At 42.1% G+C, this 18,767-nt stretch overlaps 2 protein-coding genes across 5 annotated transcripts; both read left to right on the forward strand.

Moving 5' to 3' along the window:
• The first annotated feature begins 82 nt into the window (after nucleotides 1-82).
• slc17a7a (solute carrier family 17 member 7a) lies at nucleotides 83-14,068 on the forward strand. The gene is made up of 13 exons (XM_040189966.2): nucleotides 83-229; nucleotides 7,291-7,543; nucleotides 7,822-7,940; nucleotides 8,257-8,371; nucleotides 8,459-8,546; nucleotides 9,183-9,269; nucleotides 9,547-9,689; nucleotides 9,857-10,006; nucleotides 10,353-10,485; nucleotides 10,743-10,853; nucleotides 10,957-11,084; nucleotides 11,170-11,239; nucleotides 11,319-14,068. Exons 1-13 carry the CDS (start codon nucleotides 168-170, stop codon nucleotides 11,624-11,626), a joined length of 1,767 nt encoding a protein of 588 aa, XP_040045900.2. The 5' UTR covers nucleotides 83-167; the 3' UTR covers nucleotides 11,627-14,068.
• Nucleotides 14,069-15,307: 1,239 nt separating this feature from the next.
• Nucleotides 15,308-18,618, forward strand: LOC120827241 (GTPase KRas). Of its 4 annotated transcripts, none has more exons than XM_078083960.1 (5): nucleotides 15,308-15,773; nucleotides 15,984-16,096; nucleotides 16,829-17,007; nucleotides 17,315-17,474; nucleotides 17,616-18,618. In XM_078083960.1, exons 2-5 carry the CDS (start codon nucleotides 15,986-15,988, stop codon nucleotides 17,664-17,666), a joined length of 501 nt encoding a protein of 166 aa, XP_077940086.1. In that variant the 5' UTR covers nucleotides 15,308-15,773; nucleotides 15,984-15,985; the 3' UTR covers nucleotides 17,667-18,618. The 4 variants fall into 4 exon arrangements, with proteins under 4 accessions (XP_077940086.1, XP_040045905.2, XP_077940087.1 ...); XM_040189971.2 differs by having other exon boundaries at nucleotides 17,632-18,618; XM_078083961.1 differs by having other exon boundaries at nucleotides 15,441-15,824.
• Nucleotides 18,619-18,767: the final 149 nt, after the last annotated feature.

The raw sequence follows: 18,767 nt of genomic DNA on the forward strand, positions 1-18,767 counted from the left end.
TCTGCGGCCCGTCTGGAAGTCAATTGGAGGCTTGTGCGTGTAGGAGGAGGGGGGGGTGAGAGGGGGGAGGGAGGGACCGAGAAGAGGGAGGAATTTGCACGGTCGGGCAGGACAGGAGGAAGCGCGGGACATCAGCAAACCAGCCGGGTCAAGAAGAATCTGCAGGGATGGAGATCCGACCAGACAGGTTTAAGGCGGCCGCGGGAAAAACTCTGGGGAGAATTAACAGGTACAAAGAAATCTCAAATATTCCTCCTCACTCCAAAAGGACTTTGTCACCAGTTTGGTGATTTTGTTTCTGCAGGACTCAGCAGGACAGTTCGCCCTGCTAATTCCCACCCGATCTCCTCCAAACAGTATACATGTAGTGGAGAAAAAAGTTAGTTTTTTAGACATTGATTCCAATGGAAACAAAGGCGAGTGATTGGTTCCATCACGTCGGTGCAGCCCAGCTGTAAAAAAAAAAAAAAAGAGCACGGTGCTTTCATTGACACAAGTGGGTGAAATATGCTGTGAGTGGGAGAAATAAATTGTCTGGTTCATTTTTCTGTGGAGCGGAGAGGAGTCATGTGTGTGCAGTCCTCAGGGTGAAGGTGTGCAGTGGACGTGTTTCTGCGCTCCGGACAAGGTGCTTTCTCGTGTCCGCACGATTCGATCCGCACGTTTCCTCTGAAATCGTGAATGTTGCTGTTGTGTCTGGAAGTCTTTCTTTTCTCGTGTTCGATGGTTTGTTTCTGTTTGCTATAGTCAAATTTAGCCAAACTCCATTATGTATGAGACGAGTGTGTGAGTGTGGTTACATAATGTCTCCGAATGAGGTGGTTATAAGAAAATGATTATAACATATTTAATATCCATCTATCCATGTATCCATTCTTCTATCCATAAAACACATTTTATGAAACTCAAAAATGTTTTTGTATCACAGTCAATGCTGTGTAAAGTTGACTGATAAAGCAACATACCAACATACAATATTATTGTATTACAGAATATTACTGTAATGCAAAGCTGAAACATTATAGTTAATTGATTAATCAAGGAACTTGATTGGCAACTTTTTAAAATCGGTTTTTAGTATTTATTTGCTAAACCTCTTTTTAACGTCTCACTTCCACTTTTATTTAAGGACTAAAGTAACCAAAGTAAATTAAATCTGTTCAGCTTTGGTATCTCGTGGCCTTCACACAGTATGTCTTCGAGATGGTTAATGAAGAAACTGACCTTGACTATAATTTATGAGTATTTTTCAAAGAACAAACTTTTGTTTAGAAATGTGCTATGACAAATTTTCATATAAATTGAATATTATTCAAAAAGCAGCAACACAGAGCTTTGGAAAAAGAGTTCTGACAATATTTTAGTAAAAATCAAAGAGATTAAAGCCACTGATGGATCCTCATGCAAAAACCATTGCTTAAGCTTTCACTCTGTTCGGATTTGAGGTAGCAACCAAACGTATAAATCCCGTCCTGAAATAGCCTGTTTTTCAGTCCAGCTGTCGAGCCACGCAAATCCCTAAACTCTCCCCTCCCACCCACTCCATCCAAGCCTATGTCACTTCCTCCCGCCGCTCCCTCCTCCATCCACCCATCCATCCATCCATCGAGCCATTGAGCCATTGAGCCATTGAGCCATTGAGACACCGCACGGATAACTTTCAGCCTACTGGGGTCTCCCAGATTAACGGACATGCAAATCTCACGCTTCTTCTGATTGACCGGTTGTGTGTTCGCACAGACACAGCTGAGATGCGATGCATAAGATTGGATCCAGATTGGTTTTAGTGGGCGTAGCCTCGGATTAGCCAGTTAATGCTCATGTGTCCAAAAAAAGTGAATACGTTGTTCAAATTCATGTGCAAGATGCCCGGTTTATAAATCACTGCATGTGTGAATACATTGCATCCTGATCACAGGAGATCTCTGCACTGTGTGAATAACTGTGTATGTGTGTGTGTGTGTGTGTGTGTGCGTGCAATCTCACCACCACACAGACAAAATCCCTCCTGATGAAAGCAGCCAGGAGTTCATCTATTATTTAAACATTTTCTCCATCAGAATGCATCTCGTGTTTCTATATTAAACTCCACTAGGCACAAACTTCATCACTGTAAGGTCAAGTGCACGCTACACGCTACACTTACACTTCTGCTGTTTCCCCTTTAAACAACCAATTAAAGTCGGGCCTTAAATGTCATGTATTGTTGTTGTAATGTTATGTACTTTTTGTACCAAGAAGCTAGATTCCACAGCATTATGTCAAATATAATCTCACTACAACTGTCTTCTCAGATTTCTAATAATATTCCTTTTCCATTTGATTGGAATGACATATACAGGTTTATGATGGCTCTGGAGCTACATTTTCAGTTTCTTACACTGTGGTGTAAAAAGTGGAATAAATTAGATATTAAAATAATGATGTCATGATACTACATCTGTAACCATTCAGGTTTTGGAAACTGCAAAAACTGCAAAAGTTTGGGCACCATTTTCATTCATTTAACAACTCAAGAAAAGTAATTGTTACATAATAAAATAATGGTTTCCATTATAGTTCTAGATTTGTTAAATGTAATATTGCATTTAATTCGTCACTTTTGCACAATCCACTCCAATCCAATATGAAGGAAAAGTCAAGATGTAAAGTACATTACATACATACAATTTGACAACTCTTCATCAGATTTTGAATTATCAGTTTAGTGATTGTGATTATGACGATGGCAGTCAGTGGTAAAGCCATTGAACCGGTCGTCATCGTGGTTGAGGCAGAAAGAAATCTCTTTTGGGGACACCAAAGTTAAAGTTTTAAATCCTTCTGCTTGTGTTCTCTTTCTTCATCTTTTGACTTTCTCTGCCTGCCGGACTCCGGTTACTGTCCACAACGCCATTAATGCTTCATTGAATTTACTCTGCTGGCAGCCAAAGGACCCGTATGAGAGTAGATGTTTTTATTAGTCATTTGACGTCGCTCAGATCATCGCTACGTAAAGGTGGTGAGAAGCTGTGTGTGTGTGTGTCCAGACGCACTCGCACAGGGATTGAGTTACACTATGTGACAAATTAGATAATACGTCTATGAAGGTCACACGCGTGTGTGTACCTGTGTTTCTATAATGGTGTGGGTGTGTGCGTTGGAGGGAGTGTGTGTGAAAACACAGTAGTGTGGCAGGATGGGGAGGAGGGGGTCTCCCTGGGTGACACAGTCCCACCGAGACCCAATCTGTTCACTTCAGGGAGGAGGAGAGGCTCGTGCAGGAAGTGAAGAAGGGGAAGGGGAAGGGGGGGACACCACTTTAGAAATAACAAAATTGCTCCTTTTTTAGACAAGAGCACTTGGGTTTGGGGCGCTGACATCGGGAAAGAAAAGCATGATTTACGTGCAGCGTGATGGAGGATCAATTCAGCACATGGTTGGGAAAAAGAATGACCGGGCGTTATATAATATTTTTCTGCATGTCAAGCTCCCGCTGTCTCTCTCTCTCTCTCCCTTTCTATCATCCTCTTATCGGAGGATTACGCAGAACGCTCTGTGAATTGGTGAATTTAATATAGAGGGAAACAAAAGTCCCAGGTCACCAACCAGCATGTGAGACTCACAGTGTTATTTAGTCGAAGCTGAGACATTATTACAAATTATGCTAAATTAAAGTAATTTTCTCACAATTTAACAGCAAATACAAAAGGATCCATTTTATGGAAGTAACCAGCAGACAAATTGCTAAAACGATAATAGGAATAGGGACAAAATGAAATCCACGATTACATTTTTTTAAATAAAAAAAAATAAAAAATTTCAAATAGTAAACTAGTTGACTCATTCCGGTGGAATTTGTAAATTTTGTGTCAGAATTTATTTAATTTTTTTCTACGTGGTGTGTCAAAATGTGCATCTTGTGCTCAGGGGAAAAGAACACACAGTTTGAGGTGTGACTCCGTCTCCACTGAGCCTGTTACTTTTGTAATTATGATATTTCAGAGGGCCTGCGGTCCCACTCACGTTCATGCTCTCTCGCTCGTTAATTGTTTCCAGCTGAGACCAATCAGGTCGTGCTAACAAGAAGCGCTTCATCAGCTGAGTGCCAGCATGCAGAATAGCTCAGAATGCCTCACGCTGCCTCACGCTGCCTCACGCCAAGGCAAAGGTCCCTGCTCGCTGTGTTTCATACCGGTACTTGCTCACAGACATGGCAAACGCTGACATGTTTTAAAATTACAAGATTTTTCTGTAAAGCACCAATAAACATACTGCAACATACAGACAGCTATTTTGAGGCCTTTGCACACACACACACACACACTAGAGCGAGATTGCCCTTCAGTGGGAAGCATCTGTAATCGGCGGGCGCTTTTGCTGCGGGCTAGCCTCGTTAGCTGGTAGCGTATGTGTAGGTGTCAGGCCGCAATCTGTCGTGAGGTCTAATGAGGATCCTCCTGCAGCCTTCACTTGCTCCACAGCGGGACACGCAGCTCCATTTAGAGGGCGAGTCGGCACATTTGTTTAGTAATGAGAGGACAGCATTGTGTGCAGCAATACAAGTGCACAAAACATCTTCATTTTTGTCCCATTATCTTTTTGATCACGTTTTTTGCTTAGATTTATATAATTTGTAAGTAGATTGTCTCTCTGTTTCTGGTGTTTAGAACACTGTGGAGGGATGTGCACCTTCCGGTAAATAAATAAAATGTGTCTCCATATACTTTAGCTAAAACAATGATACATTGTTCACATTCCTGGTCATTCTGGAGCTATATATATATATATATATATATATATATATAAAATTTTACTTAGGTCTGCGTTTTTACCAAAAAAGAGATGCAACAAAAACAATGGACATTTGAAAATATAAATAAACCAACGACGTGTAAGGGAAAAAAATCCAATTTACAAAATGAACTCTGCCGTGTGTTTAAAATTCCCGGAGAAGCACGCCGATCTACGGCTGGCGATATTCTGTCCTTCCATATTCATTTCCGGAAGTAAATCATTTTCGTAATCCTAATCTGAATGTAGTGACGGATTAAGAGAGAGAGAGAGAGAGAGAGAGAGAGAGAGAGAGAGAGAGAGAGAGAGAGAGAGAGAGAGAGAGAGAGAGAGAGAGAGAGGGGATGCTTTTCTCTCTCTAATCTCTTACAAATTCCAAACTTTACTTTTTTCGTTTTCTTTTGTGTTTTACTTTACAACCCACATATCTCAACATTCAGTATTAATTAATACATCATTATACTGCCAAATCTTGTATTTTTCCCTCTTTTTATTGGCGGATTGCATCGTTGTTTAAAGAGATTATGCAGAGGGGGAGGGAGAGAAATCCACAAGCATAACTGAGAAATATGTGCAGTGGCGTATGTGCAGAGAGGCCAACAGATAGATAGATAGATAGTGACAGATCATGGTGTAAAAGCTATAGGGTGAATTATTTATCCCACCCAAAAACACATCAATAATTTAGCTGTAGTGCCAGAGTCTGACTAGTCTTGAGCTGGTGTGTGTGAATAAGTTATTGGCGCGTTTCGTTGTGCTGAGAGGCTGAGAGACAATTTTGCTTGAAACCCAGAACCTCCTTCAGTAAACGCTTGTTTGGGGAATTCATTTAAGATCAATTGGAAGGTTTTCAACGAAGCGTCCTTGTCACATGGAGCAAATCCTCGTAGTTATAACGCCCGTTTCCGTGCAAATTTCTCCAGCTCACTGATTATCTGGTTCAGCCCATCGGAAAGGGAAAGGTTGACAGAAGAATACGTTGTGCTGTGACATCACATAAATTCCAAAACACACACGCACACACAGAGACACACGCTTGTTCAAACACAACAAATACTTGTGAAAGTGTGGCAATGGGTCTGTTTTAATTTAAGATAGACTACTGCATTTACTTGAGGTCACATGTGTGTGTGCGTGTGTGTGTGTGTGTGTGTGTGTGTGTGTGTGTGTGTGTGTGTGTGTGTGTGTGTGTGTGTGTGTGTGTGTGTGTGTGTGTGTGAGTGTGAGATGGTCTGTGTGTGTTACCTCTCTTTTGAGGACATCAATCACATTTCAAAGTCACATTGAGGGGATTTGCTTTTGTCTTTTGGGGACATTGTGCACAAACATAAATCATTACATTACCGGCTGAAAACTGTCCAAGGTGAGTGTAGTATTTTGGATTACGCTGGAAGTGGTAATGTTTATAAGTCAAGAAAATGTATGTAAGTCAATGTAATGTCCCTAAAGGTAATGAGAAAACAAGGTGTGTGTGTGTGTGTGTGTGTGTGTGTTTAAAAGGGAGGGTTGAGAGCATGCAGGTTGTCACACACAGATGGCCGCTCCCCTGTCTTCTCTGTTTGACTCCTGAGGAAAACGTGTCACACACCATTTGACAAAGATGGTCAGTCTAAAAAAAACAACAAATATTAGTTTATTCTGATGCAAACTGATGGTTGACGAAAACAATTTCATGGTAAATGTAGAAGTTCCTTTGAGACAAAAAAAACGAAATAATTTCAGATGTCTTTCTATAAATAGCAGATATTGATCACTCTGATTAGCAACCTAGAAAGACGTCTTTCAGGCCTTTTTATTACCTTTGTTCACCTCCTGAACAACCCTATATAGCATAAGCCCTCCAGAGAGCTCCTTGTTGAGGCATCTTGATCAGCACCAGTATGGCAGCCGGTCCCAGTGGCCCTGAAGGAGCGGACGCTGGGGGTTTGTGCTCCGCTCCTCGGCCGGCGGCAGCTGCTTCCACACGTGGAGACGAGCTGAGTCAGACGTGGCCGCTGTGTGGTGCGTGATGTCTGCGTCGAGGTGTGTGTGTGAAAAATAGGCCAATTCTGCAAAATATGGTGTAGAAAAACTCACCCTCAAAATAACAGAAAGATAGCATCTTCAGTAAATTTGAGAATATATAACAAATAACTCATTTTGAGAAATATAGTCATATGGTTTCTGGAAAATTAACATGAAAGATAAAAAACAAGCTTCCTCGATAATCTGACGCATGCATTTCAAACTTTTGCATACACAAATCCCTTTACTCTTCTTTTGATCCTATTTTTTTCTTGTCAGGAAGGTTTTTATACTGTGAGGAGATGTGATTCTCGAGTGCGTCCATGAAAAATAAATGTTTTTTTCATGGCAGCAATGCTGCATCTAATGGAAATATCTTGCCCAATGATTTTATAAACGATTCCCCCAAGCCAAAGATATCCATTGAAGCCCTTGAATCCTGATCATTTTCCAAAGTGCAAAGGTTTGTTTGTAATTCTTCTTCCGGCACGCTCTGTCTTTGTCTCCACTCAGGCTAATTGAGAAGCGACAACAAAATGGAGAAACCATTGAACTATCAGCCGAGGGCCGTCCCGAGCTGGTGGAGGAGAAGGAGCTTCCAGTGGTGGACTGCACCTGCTTTGGCCTGCCGAGGCGCTACATCATCGCAATCCTGTCCGGCCTGGGATTTTGCATCTCTTTTGGCATTCGGTGCAACCTGGGTGTGGCCATTGTCAGCATGGTGAATGACCAAACGGTCTACAAAGGCAACAAGGAAGTCCTCGTGGTGAGCTGCAAAACGGATTTGGATATGGTGCTCGATTTTGGATTGATGCCACAATTTCTTTTTGATGAAAGAAAGAGATGAATGATACAGAAAACACTTCACTCTCACGCTAAATGCATCTAGTGAACATGAGAGCAACAATATACAGTGCATGTATTCCTTATCGTCATCAATACAGTCTTCCTCCTTTTTAATTAATTATTATTAATTAATTAACAACAGATGTACTCATGTGTTTGGCATATTTGTGTGTAAGTGGCATATTTCTTTCTCTGCAGGCTGCACAGTTCACCTGGGACCCCGAGACAGTGGGAATGATCCACGGCTCCTTTTTCTGGGGCTACATCGTCACACAGATCCCGGGTGGCTTTATATGTCAAAAATTTGCCGCCAACAGGTTATTGTCTTCACATTACAACATCATCTGGCATGTAGTGCCCTTGTTTACAGTAAATAGGTTGACTTTTGTGCATTAAAAAACAAAATGAATCACTATTGAGCAGTAATTAAAAAAAACACACAGAAATCTGAAAATAAATAAATGTAACATTTTGAACGTAGTCTTTATAAGCAAATTAAAAGAAGGTGTAGTTGCATAAATAAAATAACGTGCATCATGTAGGATCACAACCTTCTAGTGGAGCATTTGTTTTCATCTGTTGCTGTTTAATCTCAGACCTGAAGCAGCTTCTTTGTTCTCCTGTGTGTTTAAGAGTGTTTGGCTTTGCCATAGTGGCCACATCCACCCTCAACATGCTGATTCCATCTGCTGCTCGCTGCCATTACAGCTGCGTCATACTGGTTCGGATATGCCAGGGCCTTGTTGAGGTACCGTGTGGGCCTGCGTGTGCTTGTGCTCGGTACGAGTCTTCCTGGTTGTATTGAGGGTCTCCCTAACTGTATTATGTCCTTCAGGGTGTATCATACCCAGCCTGCCACGGGATCTGGGCCAAGTGGGCTCCTCCGCTCGAGAGAAGTCGATTAGCCACAACGGCCTTTTGTGGTAAAGTTTCTCGCCTTGCTGACACATTTCTCCAAATCTAATGTTTTTCACATGAGCTTGTGAAGTCCAGAGGTCAAAGTTAAAATGTTAAAGTGTCCGTATCGTAAATACGTATGAATACTTTCATGAGAGTAATCACAAAGTTCCGTCCATGAAGAAATACACGTGTACAGAAACTTTGCATTTCAACAACTGAATAGTATTTTCTCACGGTGGCGATGTCACAACTATACAAAATATAGATTATTATTTACACACATTTAACAGATTTAAAGTTCTAAACATGTCTCAGTTTATTTCTGCTGACAGGAAGTAAACACAGACCCAAGCCGAGCAACACAATTCCTGTGAAACACGCTCAAACGAAGCTTGTTGAATGCTGCTTTATTCAGATTTTTTGGAACATTGAAGCGTGCAGAAATGTTTTAGTAGAAATCCGACATAAAAGTATGAACCTGGAAAATTAGTATTTTACATGTAAGATAGTATGACAAGTGACCTTTAAAAGTATTGGACATGTGAATTTTACAACCACTGAATAACAATGTATAGTATTAATTTTAAGTACTAAAATTAGTACATGTTTGAGAGGAAAAGTAATAATTTGTTGCTTTTTTATATTGCATGCCTTCTTAGGATCCTATGCAGGGGCGGTGGTGGCCATGCCTTTGGCTGGGATACTGGTGCAATACACTGGGTGGCCTTCAGTATTCTACGTCTACGGTTAGTATCCCTGTGTTGTTTTACGTCCGTACTGACAGCCAAGCATCATTAATGAACACACCAGCATTTTTCATTTGATACGCAATTTATTAATGTCTGTGTTTCGGTTTGCAACGGTTCATATGTGCCTGCATTAGGTGTTAAAAACTACAAATGTCTCTTTACAGCATTAGCTTTAACTTAGAAGGAAGTCTGAGCAGCAATGCTTCTCATTTTTTCTTTAATTCTCACTGCACCCACGTCTGTGTCTTCTGCTTCCTCTGCCTTCCTCGTTCAGGCGTTGTTGGGATATTCTGGTATATGTTCTGGATTCTGGTGTCGTATGAGAGTCCCGCCGCTCATCCCACCATCACACCGGAGGAGAGGAAGTACATTGAAGATGCAATCGGAGAGTCTGCTTCGTTTCTTAATCCTCTGCACGTACGTCTCCATATGATGTAACACTGAGAAACCTTTGGACCCGCATACAAACCCACACCTACAAACACGCTGGACATTCATATGTACACACGCAGCCGACTCCAGTTCTTGATCCATCACGGTGAATTCAGTGGATCCCAATAATATCTTCTTCCTTTGGATGGCAGAAATTTAAAACCCCATGGAAACACTTCTTCACCTCCATGCCAGTCTACGCCATCATTGTGGCCAACTTCTGCAGGAGCTGGACCTTCTACCTGCTGCTCATCAGCCAGCCGGCCTACTTTGAAGAAGTCTTTGGCTTTGAGATCAGCAAGGTGACACCACATGATCTATAAAAACATTACAGAAGCTCCAGTGGGATTCAAATTGATCAAATGAAAAAAAGACAATCGTTCTTCTTATGGGTGGGTTTTATTTGATGAGAGGTGTCTTGGAATTATCGGCAGAGTCCCAGATGCAAAGCGTCTATCACAGGTCATGTGAGCTTGTGTAATCGTATTTATATATTGATATTCTCATGTTTAATTCAAAAGCAAGACATAACAAGGCTCTGGAGGTAATAGGAAATAGTGGCAGAGACAAGAGAGGCTGTCAGATTGGATCTGCTCAGCGTCATAACACAAATACACACTCTCTTCTCGCCCCCTTGTCCTCTTTCAGGTGGGAATGGTGTCAGCTCTCCCCCATCTGGTGATGACAATCATCGTGCCGATTGGAGGCCAGTTGGCCGACTACCTGAGAACCCACAACCTGATGTCCACCACCAACGTCAGGAAGCTCATGAACTGTGGAGGTGAGTGCTCGACACAAAGTGAGAGACTCAAGGTCGAACTTTGTTGTACTGAAACAACATATATGATTGTGTACTTTTTTTTTTTACTTTGGTGCTTGGGCAGTAATACTTTTCCAGAAACGTGCCTGCAAAAGCCCCATAACATTTTCAGACTTCTAAAGCGTTTTCTTGTGTGCATAAACACGTGTACTATCGCTGACATACAATACACTACTATGTAACGGGTGCATAGATGTTGATGCGCTTACGTGTCTCAGGCTTTGGGATGGAGGCTACCTTCCTGCTGGTGGTGGGATTCTCTCACTCAAAAGGCGTTGCCATCTCCTTTTTGGTCCTCGCTGTGGGCTTCAGTGGATTTGCTATCTCAGGTAAGAGACTCTGTAGAAGAAACGTCCCGACTCTGCTCCACAAACATTATAACAAACAGTTGGGGGGAATCATCTTGTGGCCTGCTTTTCATCTTCCACTCAGGGTTTAACGTCAACCACTTGGATATCGCCCCTCGGTACGCCAGCATACTGATGGGCATCTCAAACGGGGTGGGAACGTTGTCTGGAATGGTGTGTCCTCTCATCGTGGGAGCCATGACCAAACACAAGGTAACAACCCTTCACAACGTCCACTTCACAACGTGATGTGAAGATGACCAGCTCACATGCCCCGATCCTTTTTACATCCTTTCAGACGCGTGATGAGTGGAAGTACGTCTTCCTCATAGCGTCTCTCGTACATTATGGAGGAGTGATTTTCTATGGTAGGACTTGACTTTGACTACAGTGTTTTGTCTGCAGAAGATCTCCGTCGAAATGCTGATCACATTTATTTCTCGATAGGAATCTTTGCGTCAGGGGAGAAGCAGCCATGGGCGGACATAGAAGACACCAGTGAGGAGAAGTGCGGTATCATCGATGAAGATGAACTGGCAAATGAAACAGAGGAAATGTATCGCGGAGGCGGGCAGTACGGTGCCATGAGCAAACCGGTCGTTGGTTCCAACGGAGGAGGGACCGGAGGAGGAGGCGGAGGAGGCGGAGGCGGGCCGGGATGGGTGTCGGACTGGGATAAGTCAGAGGAGTATGTGCAGCCACCTGGATACAACTCTTACATGTACGGAGGAGAAGAGGAGAGGGAGCTGACATAGAAGTTTGACGTGAAACAAGATAAAAGAAAAAAAGCAAGATGGAGAAAAAGAGGAAGATTGTTTGGAAGAGAGGCACTGCAATTCTGAATGGACCTGCGGTGTGCTTTTGTACAATATTTACAATTGCACATATCATAAGGAAAGTCTACATCTGATTCATTCTTATGTTTGTGTGTACGTGTGTGTGTGTGTGTGTGTGTGTGTCTGTGTGTGTGTAGGCACGTGCATGCAGGGGTTAAAGTGGTTAACGTGCACAAACATATACAGTATTAATTAACAAAAAAGAGAACTCAAAGGTCCCAGATGATCCTTCCTGCTACTGAACTCGTTTTCTGATTGTTCAGAAGTTTCCACAACATTACAGAGGAGATTCAATGTGTGTGTGTGTGTGTGTGTGTGTGTGTGTGTGTGTGTGTGTGTGTGTGTGTGTGGTTGGTTGGATGCGGCTTGTACAACAACTGTCTCAAGCCGCTGGCATTGTGTTATATTAACAGTTGTATGTGTAACTCACACATTTTCTTTTTTTGCTGGGAAAGCACCTTTCGGGCCTCAGTTTAGTTAAATACAAAATGTGATTCCACTTATTACACTTTTTGGTTTATATTACTCTCGAGGCTCTCAGCTTTACGATAAATCACATTGAGTGTGTACTAAAAAACTAAAATCAACACACATCCACGAAAGGTTAATGTGAACAATGTTGTCCGGATGCTGGTGATGCATATAGTGAATTCCCTTTGCCTCAGCAACACTACGTTTCCAAAGCAATGCACAATTCAAGTATGCATTCATGTGGCAACTACTTTAACTACTTTAAAACTTTTATCAAAGAAGAAAATGGTGCTTAGGTGTTGTATGATCCCGTGTTTGTATTGGTGGAGTTGTAAAACCTTGTTCCAACAGTATGTGCATTTGAACATACAGAGGTGTGTGTGTGTGTGTGTGTGTGTGTGTGTGTGTGTGTGTGTGTGTGTGTGTGTGTGTGTGTGTGTGTTTGAGCTTGCATGTGGTGTCTTGCTGAATCTCACCTGGGTCTGACCGAACTAGGTCACTTGAAGCCAGGCTTAAGGGTCCCGTGAGTAATCATCGGATATATTGGTGACTTTCCATTTGGTGAGTACGCTCCCATTAAGAGAGGTGGCCCGGATTGACAAGTTGAGTGTGATGGTTACTGAACCAGCGAGGAACAACAGTTAAAACATTCCCAGGCATCACGGCCCGAGTTCTATCTTTTTCTGCGTCTCCTTGGCTGCCTCTCCCTCCATCTTCCTCCTCCTATTCATCGGGACGCTTCCTGTCTTCTCCTCTTTGTCGGTGCTCCTTCCATGTCTTTAGTACCTACGTTTCAGTCATGTTTGAGTAGGACAGCGCTTTTCTGTTGGTCTGTGTGTGTGTATGTGTGTGTGTGTGTGTGTGTGTGACGGTGAGAGTGTGTTGTTGCGTTGGGTGCAGGTGCTGAAACATTGTGCGGCGAGCGTGTTTTAATGAGCACAGCAGTGCAGTAGCTGCCCTGCCATCCCTCCCCTCCTTTCACACAAAAGCACACACTCAGTAAACCAACGACGTGCATTTCATGCAGTCAAGTGCACCGTGCTCGGTGTGCACGAGAGTGGTGGAACACTATTTGGTATTTACACAGCTGTGAAGCACCCACGGAAACCGAGTAAGATTAGAAAGTGTTATCACACATTAACAATGTGTGTGTTTAAGTTGGGTACCAATCATGGCAAGTCAAATACGCTCCTCTCGTGCCCTTTGAAAGCAGCACCCTCTCCATCTTTACGCACTGACAGCCGGGTAATGTAGTGGACGGTCCAGAGGGGATTCTCCTGAGAGGACACTAACATGCTCATAGAAAAAAAGGAACAGTCTTGTTGTACAAACAAGCTGCACAGTACAACTCTTTGCATCCGCACATAGAGGCAGCATACAAGAAACTACATGTGCATGCACATACCTATGCACGCACAAACACAACCTCTGCCCCATGCGTGTACTCTGATCATGCAAACATACAACTCTCTTTTCAGATCGAGGATCTAATTCCATTCAACTTATATAGAGGTGGTGGTATGGGCTCACTTGTGATAAACTGGAATGTTGGAATGTTAAAGTAATAGATTCAAATCAAGATTTAAATTTAAAAAAGGGATTAAAGCTAATTTTGTTTTGAGGGAAATATCTAAAATTCATAAATGATTATTTCTTTGAACAATTTCATTTTTAAGTGTTGTATCTGTGTATTTTTAATCACGTTTCTCTTAGTCTAAGTTCATGGCTGTTCCAATTTTGTCCTTCTTTGATGAAATGTGTGGTGAGTATGCTGTAAAAATAACAAAGGACAAAATCATATTTAAACATACAAAAATTGGGAAAAAATTCTATGTATAAAAGATGTATATGTGAGATATCCTTGTGTATAATAAAATGTAAGCAATTTGAGAGGAGGTCACTATGTCAACCCAATCAACATGATTTATTCCCTTTACAGTACAATGACGCACTAAATTAGTGTCGTTCTTTAGATTATTTTTGTTACTTCACCAGCGCAGTGTCAGTTCTCGGATCTCTCCCAGGGCAGATGGATGCAGGATTATCTCTGTGATTTTCGGCAAAGATTAGATAGGAGAGCAGATGCACTCAGTGGGAGAGTGAGGGAGAAACACGGACGTCAGTGACAACGGAAGTGGAAGGATCAGGGACCAGAGGGTGGGGCATGAACACCTCCCCCTCCACCCTCTCTCTCTCTCTCTCCCTCGTTAAACTGAGCATTTAAATAGTTTCCCAGGTAGTGAAGAGCTTGGTGACTTCAATAATCATCTCGTCTTTATAGTTTTAGAATAAATATACATATAATGAATACTACTGATTTCATTTCTATGCGTGTCAATAGATCTTTATTTTGAAAAGCTTTACCGGAAGTATTGACGCACTTTAACTGGTATTAAACGTATTAAACTGGTATTGACGAATTAAATACAGTGCTGCAGTTCACCACCGTAACCACTAGACGGCGGTAAACACACACGCATCTTCATGATTCTGGACGTACACATGCAGATTTTAAACTGGTTTCCCAAGAGTAAAATATGAATACTGACCGTACTCTTGTTACATTAAGGCTGTGCAGTAGCCACGAATTGAATTTTAGTTGTACATTTCCTAATTTTAACCACTAGATGGCAGCCAAAATAAATGTTGCCAAAAAAAACTGTTGGTAAATTAGCAACAAAAATATATATATTTACCACTAATTGTATGTTTATATGTTGTATTGCATGGGTTAAATGTAAAAGTTAGTTGACCGTACTGTTTTGTAGTGCACTCTGTGACCACTGGAGGGAAGTGAAGATTCAGTCTAACTACAACTCAGGAAACTCCAAGTGACACGCAGGTATCAAGTTAGACAGAATCTTGCACTATTACTTCCTGCAACCTTTTCTTAAAACCCGGTGGTAAATTACGGTGGATAAAACACTCACAATAATAGAAGCATTTGCAATACAGAACAAAAATGCACTTATAATATATAAATATCTACTAGTACACTGAACTATGTTAGCGGAGCAATGTCACATTGCAACGTAGCAATAAAATACACCGAATGTATTAGTTTAGATATCTGCAGGATTAAGAGGAACGTCTTCTGTGTGGGAAAAAAAAGTTTTCCTGACAGGACACGCCCAACTATGGCTACGTCTCTTTACTATTGGACAGATTTGCTTGGTATAGGCGGGGTCAAACGCTACAACTCCCCTGTGATTGGGTTGTTACGACGTCGGTCAGCATATCGTCGCTTCATTGGTTGTTTGACGACGGGGATTAACCTGAAAACGCTGCCTTCATTGAGCCACAATGGAGACTAAATAGGAACTCGCTCGGTTTCAGGCTTTTAATTTATTTATTTCATGAAGTAAGATTTGTACTAATAACTTAAAAAAATCTGCGGTTACTCGTTTTCGACACGTTATACAAATCAGGAAAACAAGTTGCGGACACACCCTGAAGCTTGTCGACAAGTGGGTTTGGGTTTTTTTTTGAATAAGGAAATCGTCTCCAGGCTAACGCTATGTAGCAAGCTAATCTCAGTTATCCTCCGTAAACCCGGCTATCCTTTCACAAACAGCCACAACACCCACACACCGAGGTAAGCACGTTGACTCGACACGACAACGAGGAGGACACCGCAGAGAGACGGGTCAGTTCTCCTCAAAACCCGGGTCCGTCTCTCCGGCGCGTCCGCCTGGGGAGGAAAGAGGGAGACGTCCGCCGGTGTGATTTGTTCACCTCGCCCTTCTCTCCCGGGTGGAGTTTTGATCCTCATTTGTTTAATTCTCTTTTTTTCTTTTTTTTAAAGGCATGACCGAGTACAAACTCGTGGTGGTCGGGGCTGGAGGTGTAGGGAAGAGCGCTCTCACCATCCAGCTCATCCAGAACCACTTCGTGGACGAATATGATCCAACCATCGAGGTAAGAGGGACGAGCCGGCAGACAAATCCAGCGAAAACGCGTCGAGCTTTTAGGGTTTTACAAACACAATTCTCAGATCCTTCCTTAAACCCTTTTAAAAAAATATTTCTATTGATAATCATCGTGGTCTTCTGTGACAGATGTTTCATCAGTGCCACTTTCTCTGGTGTCAACGAGTGCTGAGCATTTGCACTACACAATTAATAAATATGTGTATCAATAATCTACTTTATTTAAGTGAAGGTCCTGTGTGAAAACCTAACGAGGGTACATATATAATTTACTTCAAGATGAATCAATATTTAGCTTGTATATTTCAGTAATTATAGATCTTTTATCTTATTACTGTTTATATATATTTTTTATATCTTGTTTAGTTGTTTTTTTTACTATGTCTCTGTTTGCACTTTTACCCTTCAGCTGCTGTAATTTTCCCCCTGCTGCGGCACTAATAAAGGATTTTGGATAAAGGACTTTATCATATTAAGTTGAATTTAATATGGTAACGCCCTTTTAAAGCAAAAGCTTTCCTGCAACTTTGCTGAGTAATCTAAACAATACCCACAAGTTGCTTCTGCATTCCTCAATGTTCACACACAACCTGTTGCTGCATGTGCAACTCCCCAAAAAAAACAACGACTTTGCAATCATCCTGACGCAATCCATTGTCCGATTTTCGCGTCAGACTCGTTTTGTTGCGCCTGTGTGACCGAGTCATCGTTTGTGTTCCAGGACTCGTACAGAAAGCAGGTGGTGATTGACGGGGAGACATGTCTGTTGGACATCCTGGACACTGCCGGTCAGGAGGAGTACAGCGCCATGAGGGACCAGTACATGAGAACAGGGGAGGGCTTCCTCTGTGTGTTCGCCATCAACAACACCAAGTCCTTCGAGGACGTCCACCTCTACAGGTACAAGACACCTCGAGTTATTTAGAAAGTTCAAACCGTTGTAAAAGGACAGATACTTTTACCCTGGATCAGTCTGTCAGTCCGTTGTGTTTTTGTGAAATTTAGTTTGACATTCTAAACACCAGCTTTTTGTGATCGTTTATTTTAGGACACTTTCACACACTTTACATTCTGTCAATACCTGTTAACACTACGCTGAGTTTTTGTGACGTTATTCAGGTACTGTACTATGACTCCTCCTTTGACATATTAATGCCAATACTATACTACAACCTTTTTTGCCTCCTGCACGTTGTCCCCTGCTCAGAGAGCAGATCAACCGGGTGAAGGACAGTGACAGTGTTCCCATGGTGCTGGTGGGGAATAAGAGCGACCTGAGCACTCGCACGGTGGAGTCGCGGCAGGCGCAGGAGCTCGCTAGAAGCTACGGAGTGCCGTTTGTCGAGACCTCTGCCAAAACCAGACAGGTACATGGGAAAGACTCTTGTACTCCCTTTGCAAAGATAAATTCGTGAGTCTTGTTGGAGTAAATAACTCAAAGTCGATGTCTGGAATAGAACTTTTAATCACGTCATAGACATCAAATCTAATTTCCTGTTGTGTGACAGTGGTTTTCTCTTGCAGGGCGTAGAGGAAGCTTTCTATTCGCTAGTACGTGAGATTAGACGATATAAGGAGACCAACCGCAGCAACAAGAAGAGCAAGAAGAACACTCAGAGGCGCTGCATAATACTATAGCCCAACACGCAGACCAGCTCATCCCTAAAAGCACTTGTCTCGCGCTCGCGCTCACGCTGCACCCGCTCCGATGGCCATCACGGCAGCGGAGGTGGCTGCTGGTTCCCACATGCAGTACGTCACAGGATACGCAATGTCTATTCAACGCTGTGAATTATCGGCTTCTTTTTGTTGACCAAACGGCTGCAAAATGAAGTTTTTACATGAGTTTTTTTGTTGTTGCTACGGTTCGCGTTTGTGCAAACTTAATTGGAGTCAGTGGTAGAAAGATTTCATTTTCCTGTAATGATCGTACTCTTACTAATTGGTATCACGTCAAGTTGGTGTCACAAACTATTGCTGTTGACTCTTCGTAGGTCCGGGGTCCACCGTGGTGGTGCGTCACTGCACTTTGCACCGTCATGTCAGGTGACACTTTCAGTCTAAAGTCTGTGACTATTTAAAGAGGTGATATTAGATTGGTACCCTTTTTTCTTTTTTTTCTTTTTTTAAACAGTTTACTCATCCTGAGAGCTGTGATGCATCGTGGAAGCTGGAAGTCTTCCTATGTGGTACATTTAAACTCCACTGATGCGGAAACTCCTCACAAAATCTCCGACTTTGACTCGTTATCTGATCATCTTGAGATACTTGATAAGGAACCAGTTTTTTATAGCAGTGTTTGTCCTCTTTCATAATTAATTACCTTCCATGTTGTGGATGACATTTATATTTTTGTAGTAGAACCATGAAAGGTTCCTGCTTTTCAATGGTGTTAAACAAATAGCGTCCCGAAGCCCCTTTCATTATTAAACGTTTAGTCTCTCACTGACAGCTATGTAAAATCTTCAATGCACTCGGCTGTAATGAACAAATAAAGGTCTTCAGCTTGTATGAGTTTGTTTTATTCAGGAGGGGGAATCTTCACAAAGTGTATTTTTAGAAAGATGCAGGACATCAGACTTAATATAAAACACCAACAACCAAACCAATGCAACACCTTCATGTCAAATTAAGATTATGGAATGAAGAGTTTCAATACA

Source organism: Gasterosteus aculeatus, chromosome 11, assembly GCF_964276395.1.
Source record: "Gasterosteus aculeatus chromosome 11, fGasAcu3.hap1.1, whole genome shotgun sequence".
Lineage (NCBI taxonomy): Eukaryota > Metazoa > Chordata > Actinopteri > Perciformes > Gasterosteidae > Gasterosteus > Gasterosteus aculeatus.

What these genes read in the sequence shown, in the direction of transcription:
- LOC120827241 (XM_040189971.2), top strand. Translation starts at nt 15,986, where the DNA reads ATGACCGAGTACAAACTCGTGGTGGTCGGGGCTGGAGGTGTAGGGAAG. An exon ending in GAGGACGTCCACCTCTACAG is followed by an intron (nt 17,008 to 17,314) that starts GTACAAGACACC and finishes TCCCCTGCTCAG; the next exon opens with AGAGCAGATCAACCGGGTGA. An exon ending in CCTCTGCCAAAACCAGACAG is followed by an intron (nt 17,475 to 17,631) that starts GTACATGGGAAA and finishes TTTCTCTTGCAG; the next exon opens with GGCGTAGAGGAAGCTTTCTA.
- slc17a7a (XM_040189966.2), top strand. Translation starts at nt 168, where the DNA reads ATGGAGATCCGACCAGACAGGTTTAAGGCGGCCGCGGGAAAAACTCTG. An exon ending in GCAACAAGGAAGTCCTCGTG is followed by an intron (nt 7,544 to 7,821) that starts GTGAGCTGCAAA and finishes CTTTCTCTGCAG; the next exon opens with GCTGCACAGTTCACCTGGGA. An exon ending in GAGCCATGACCAAACACAAG is followed by an intron (nt 11,085 to 11,169) that starts GTAACAACCCTT and finishes ACATCCTTTCAG; the next exon opens with ACGCGTGATGAGTGGAAGTA.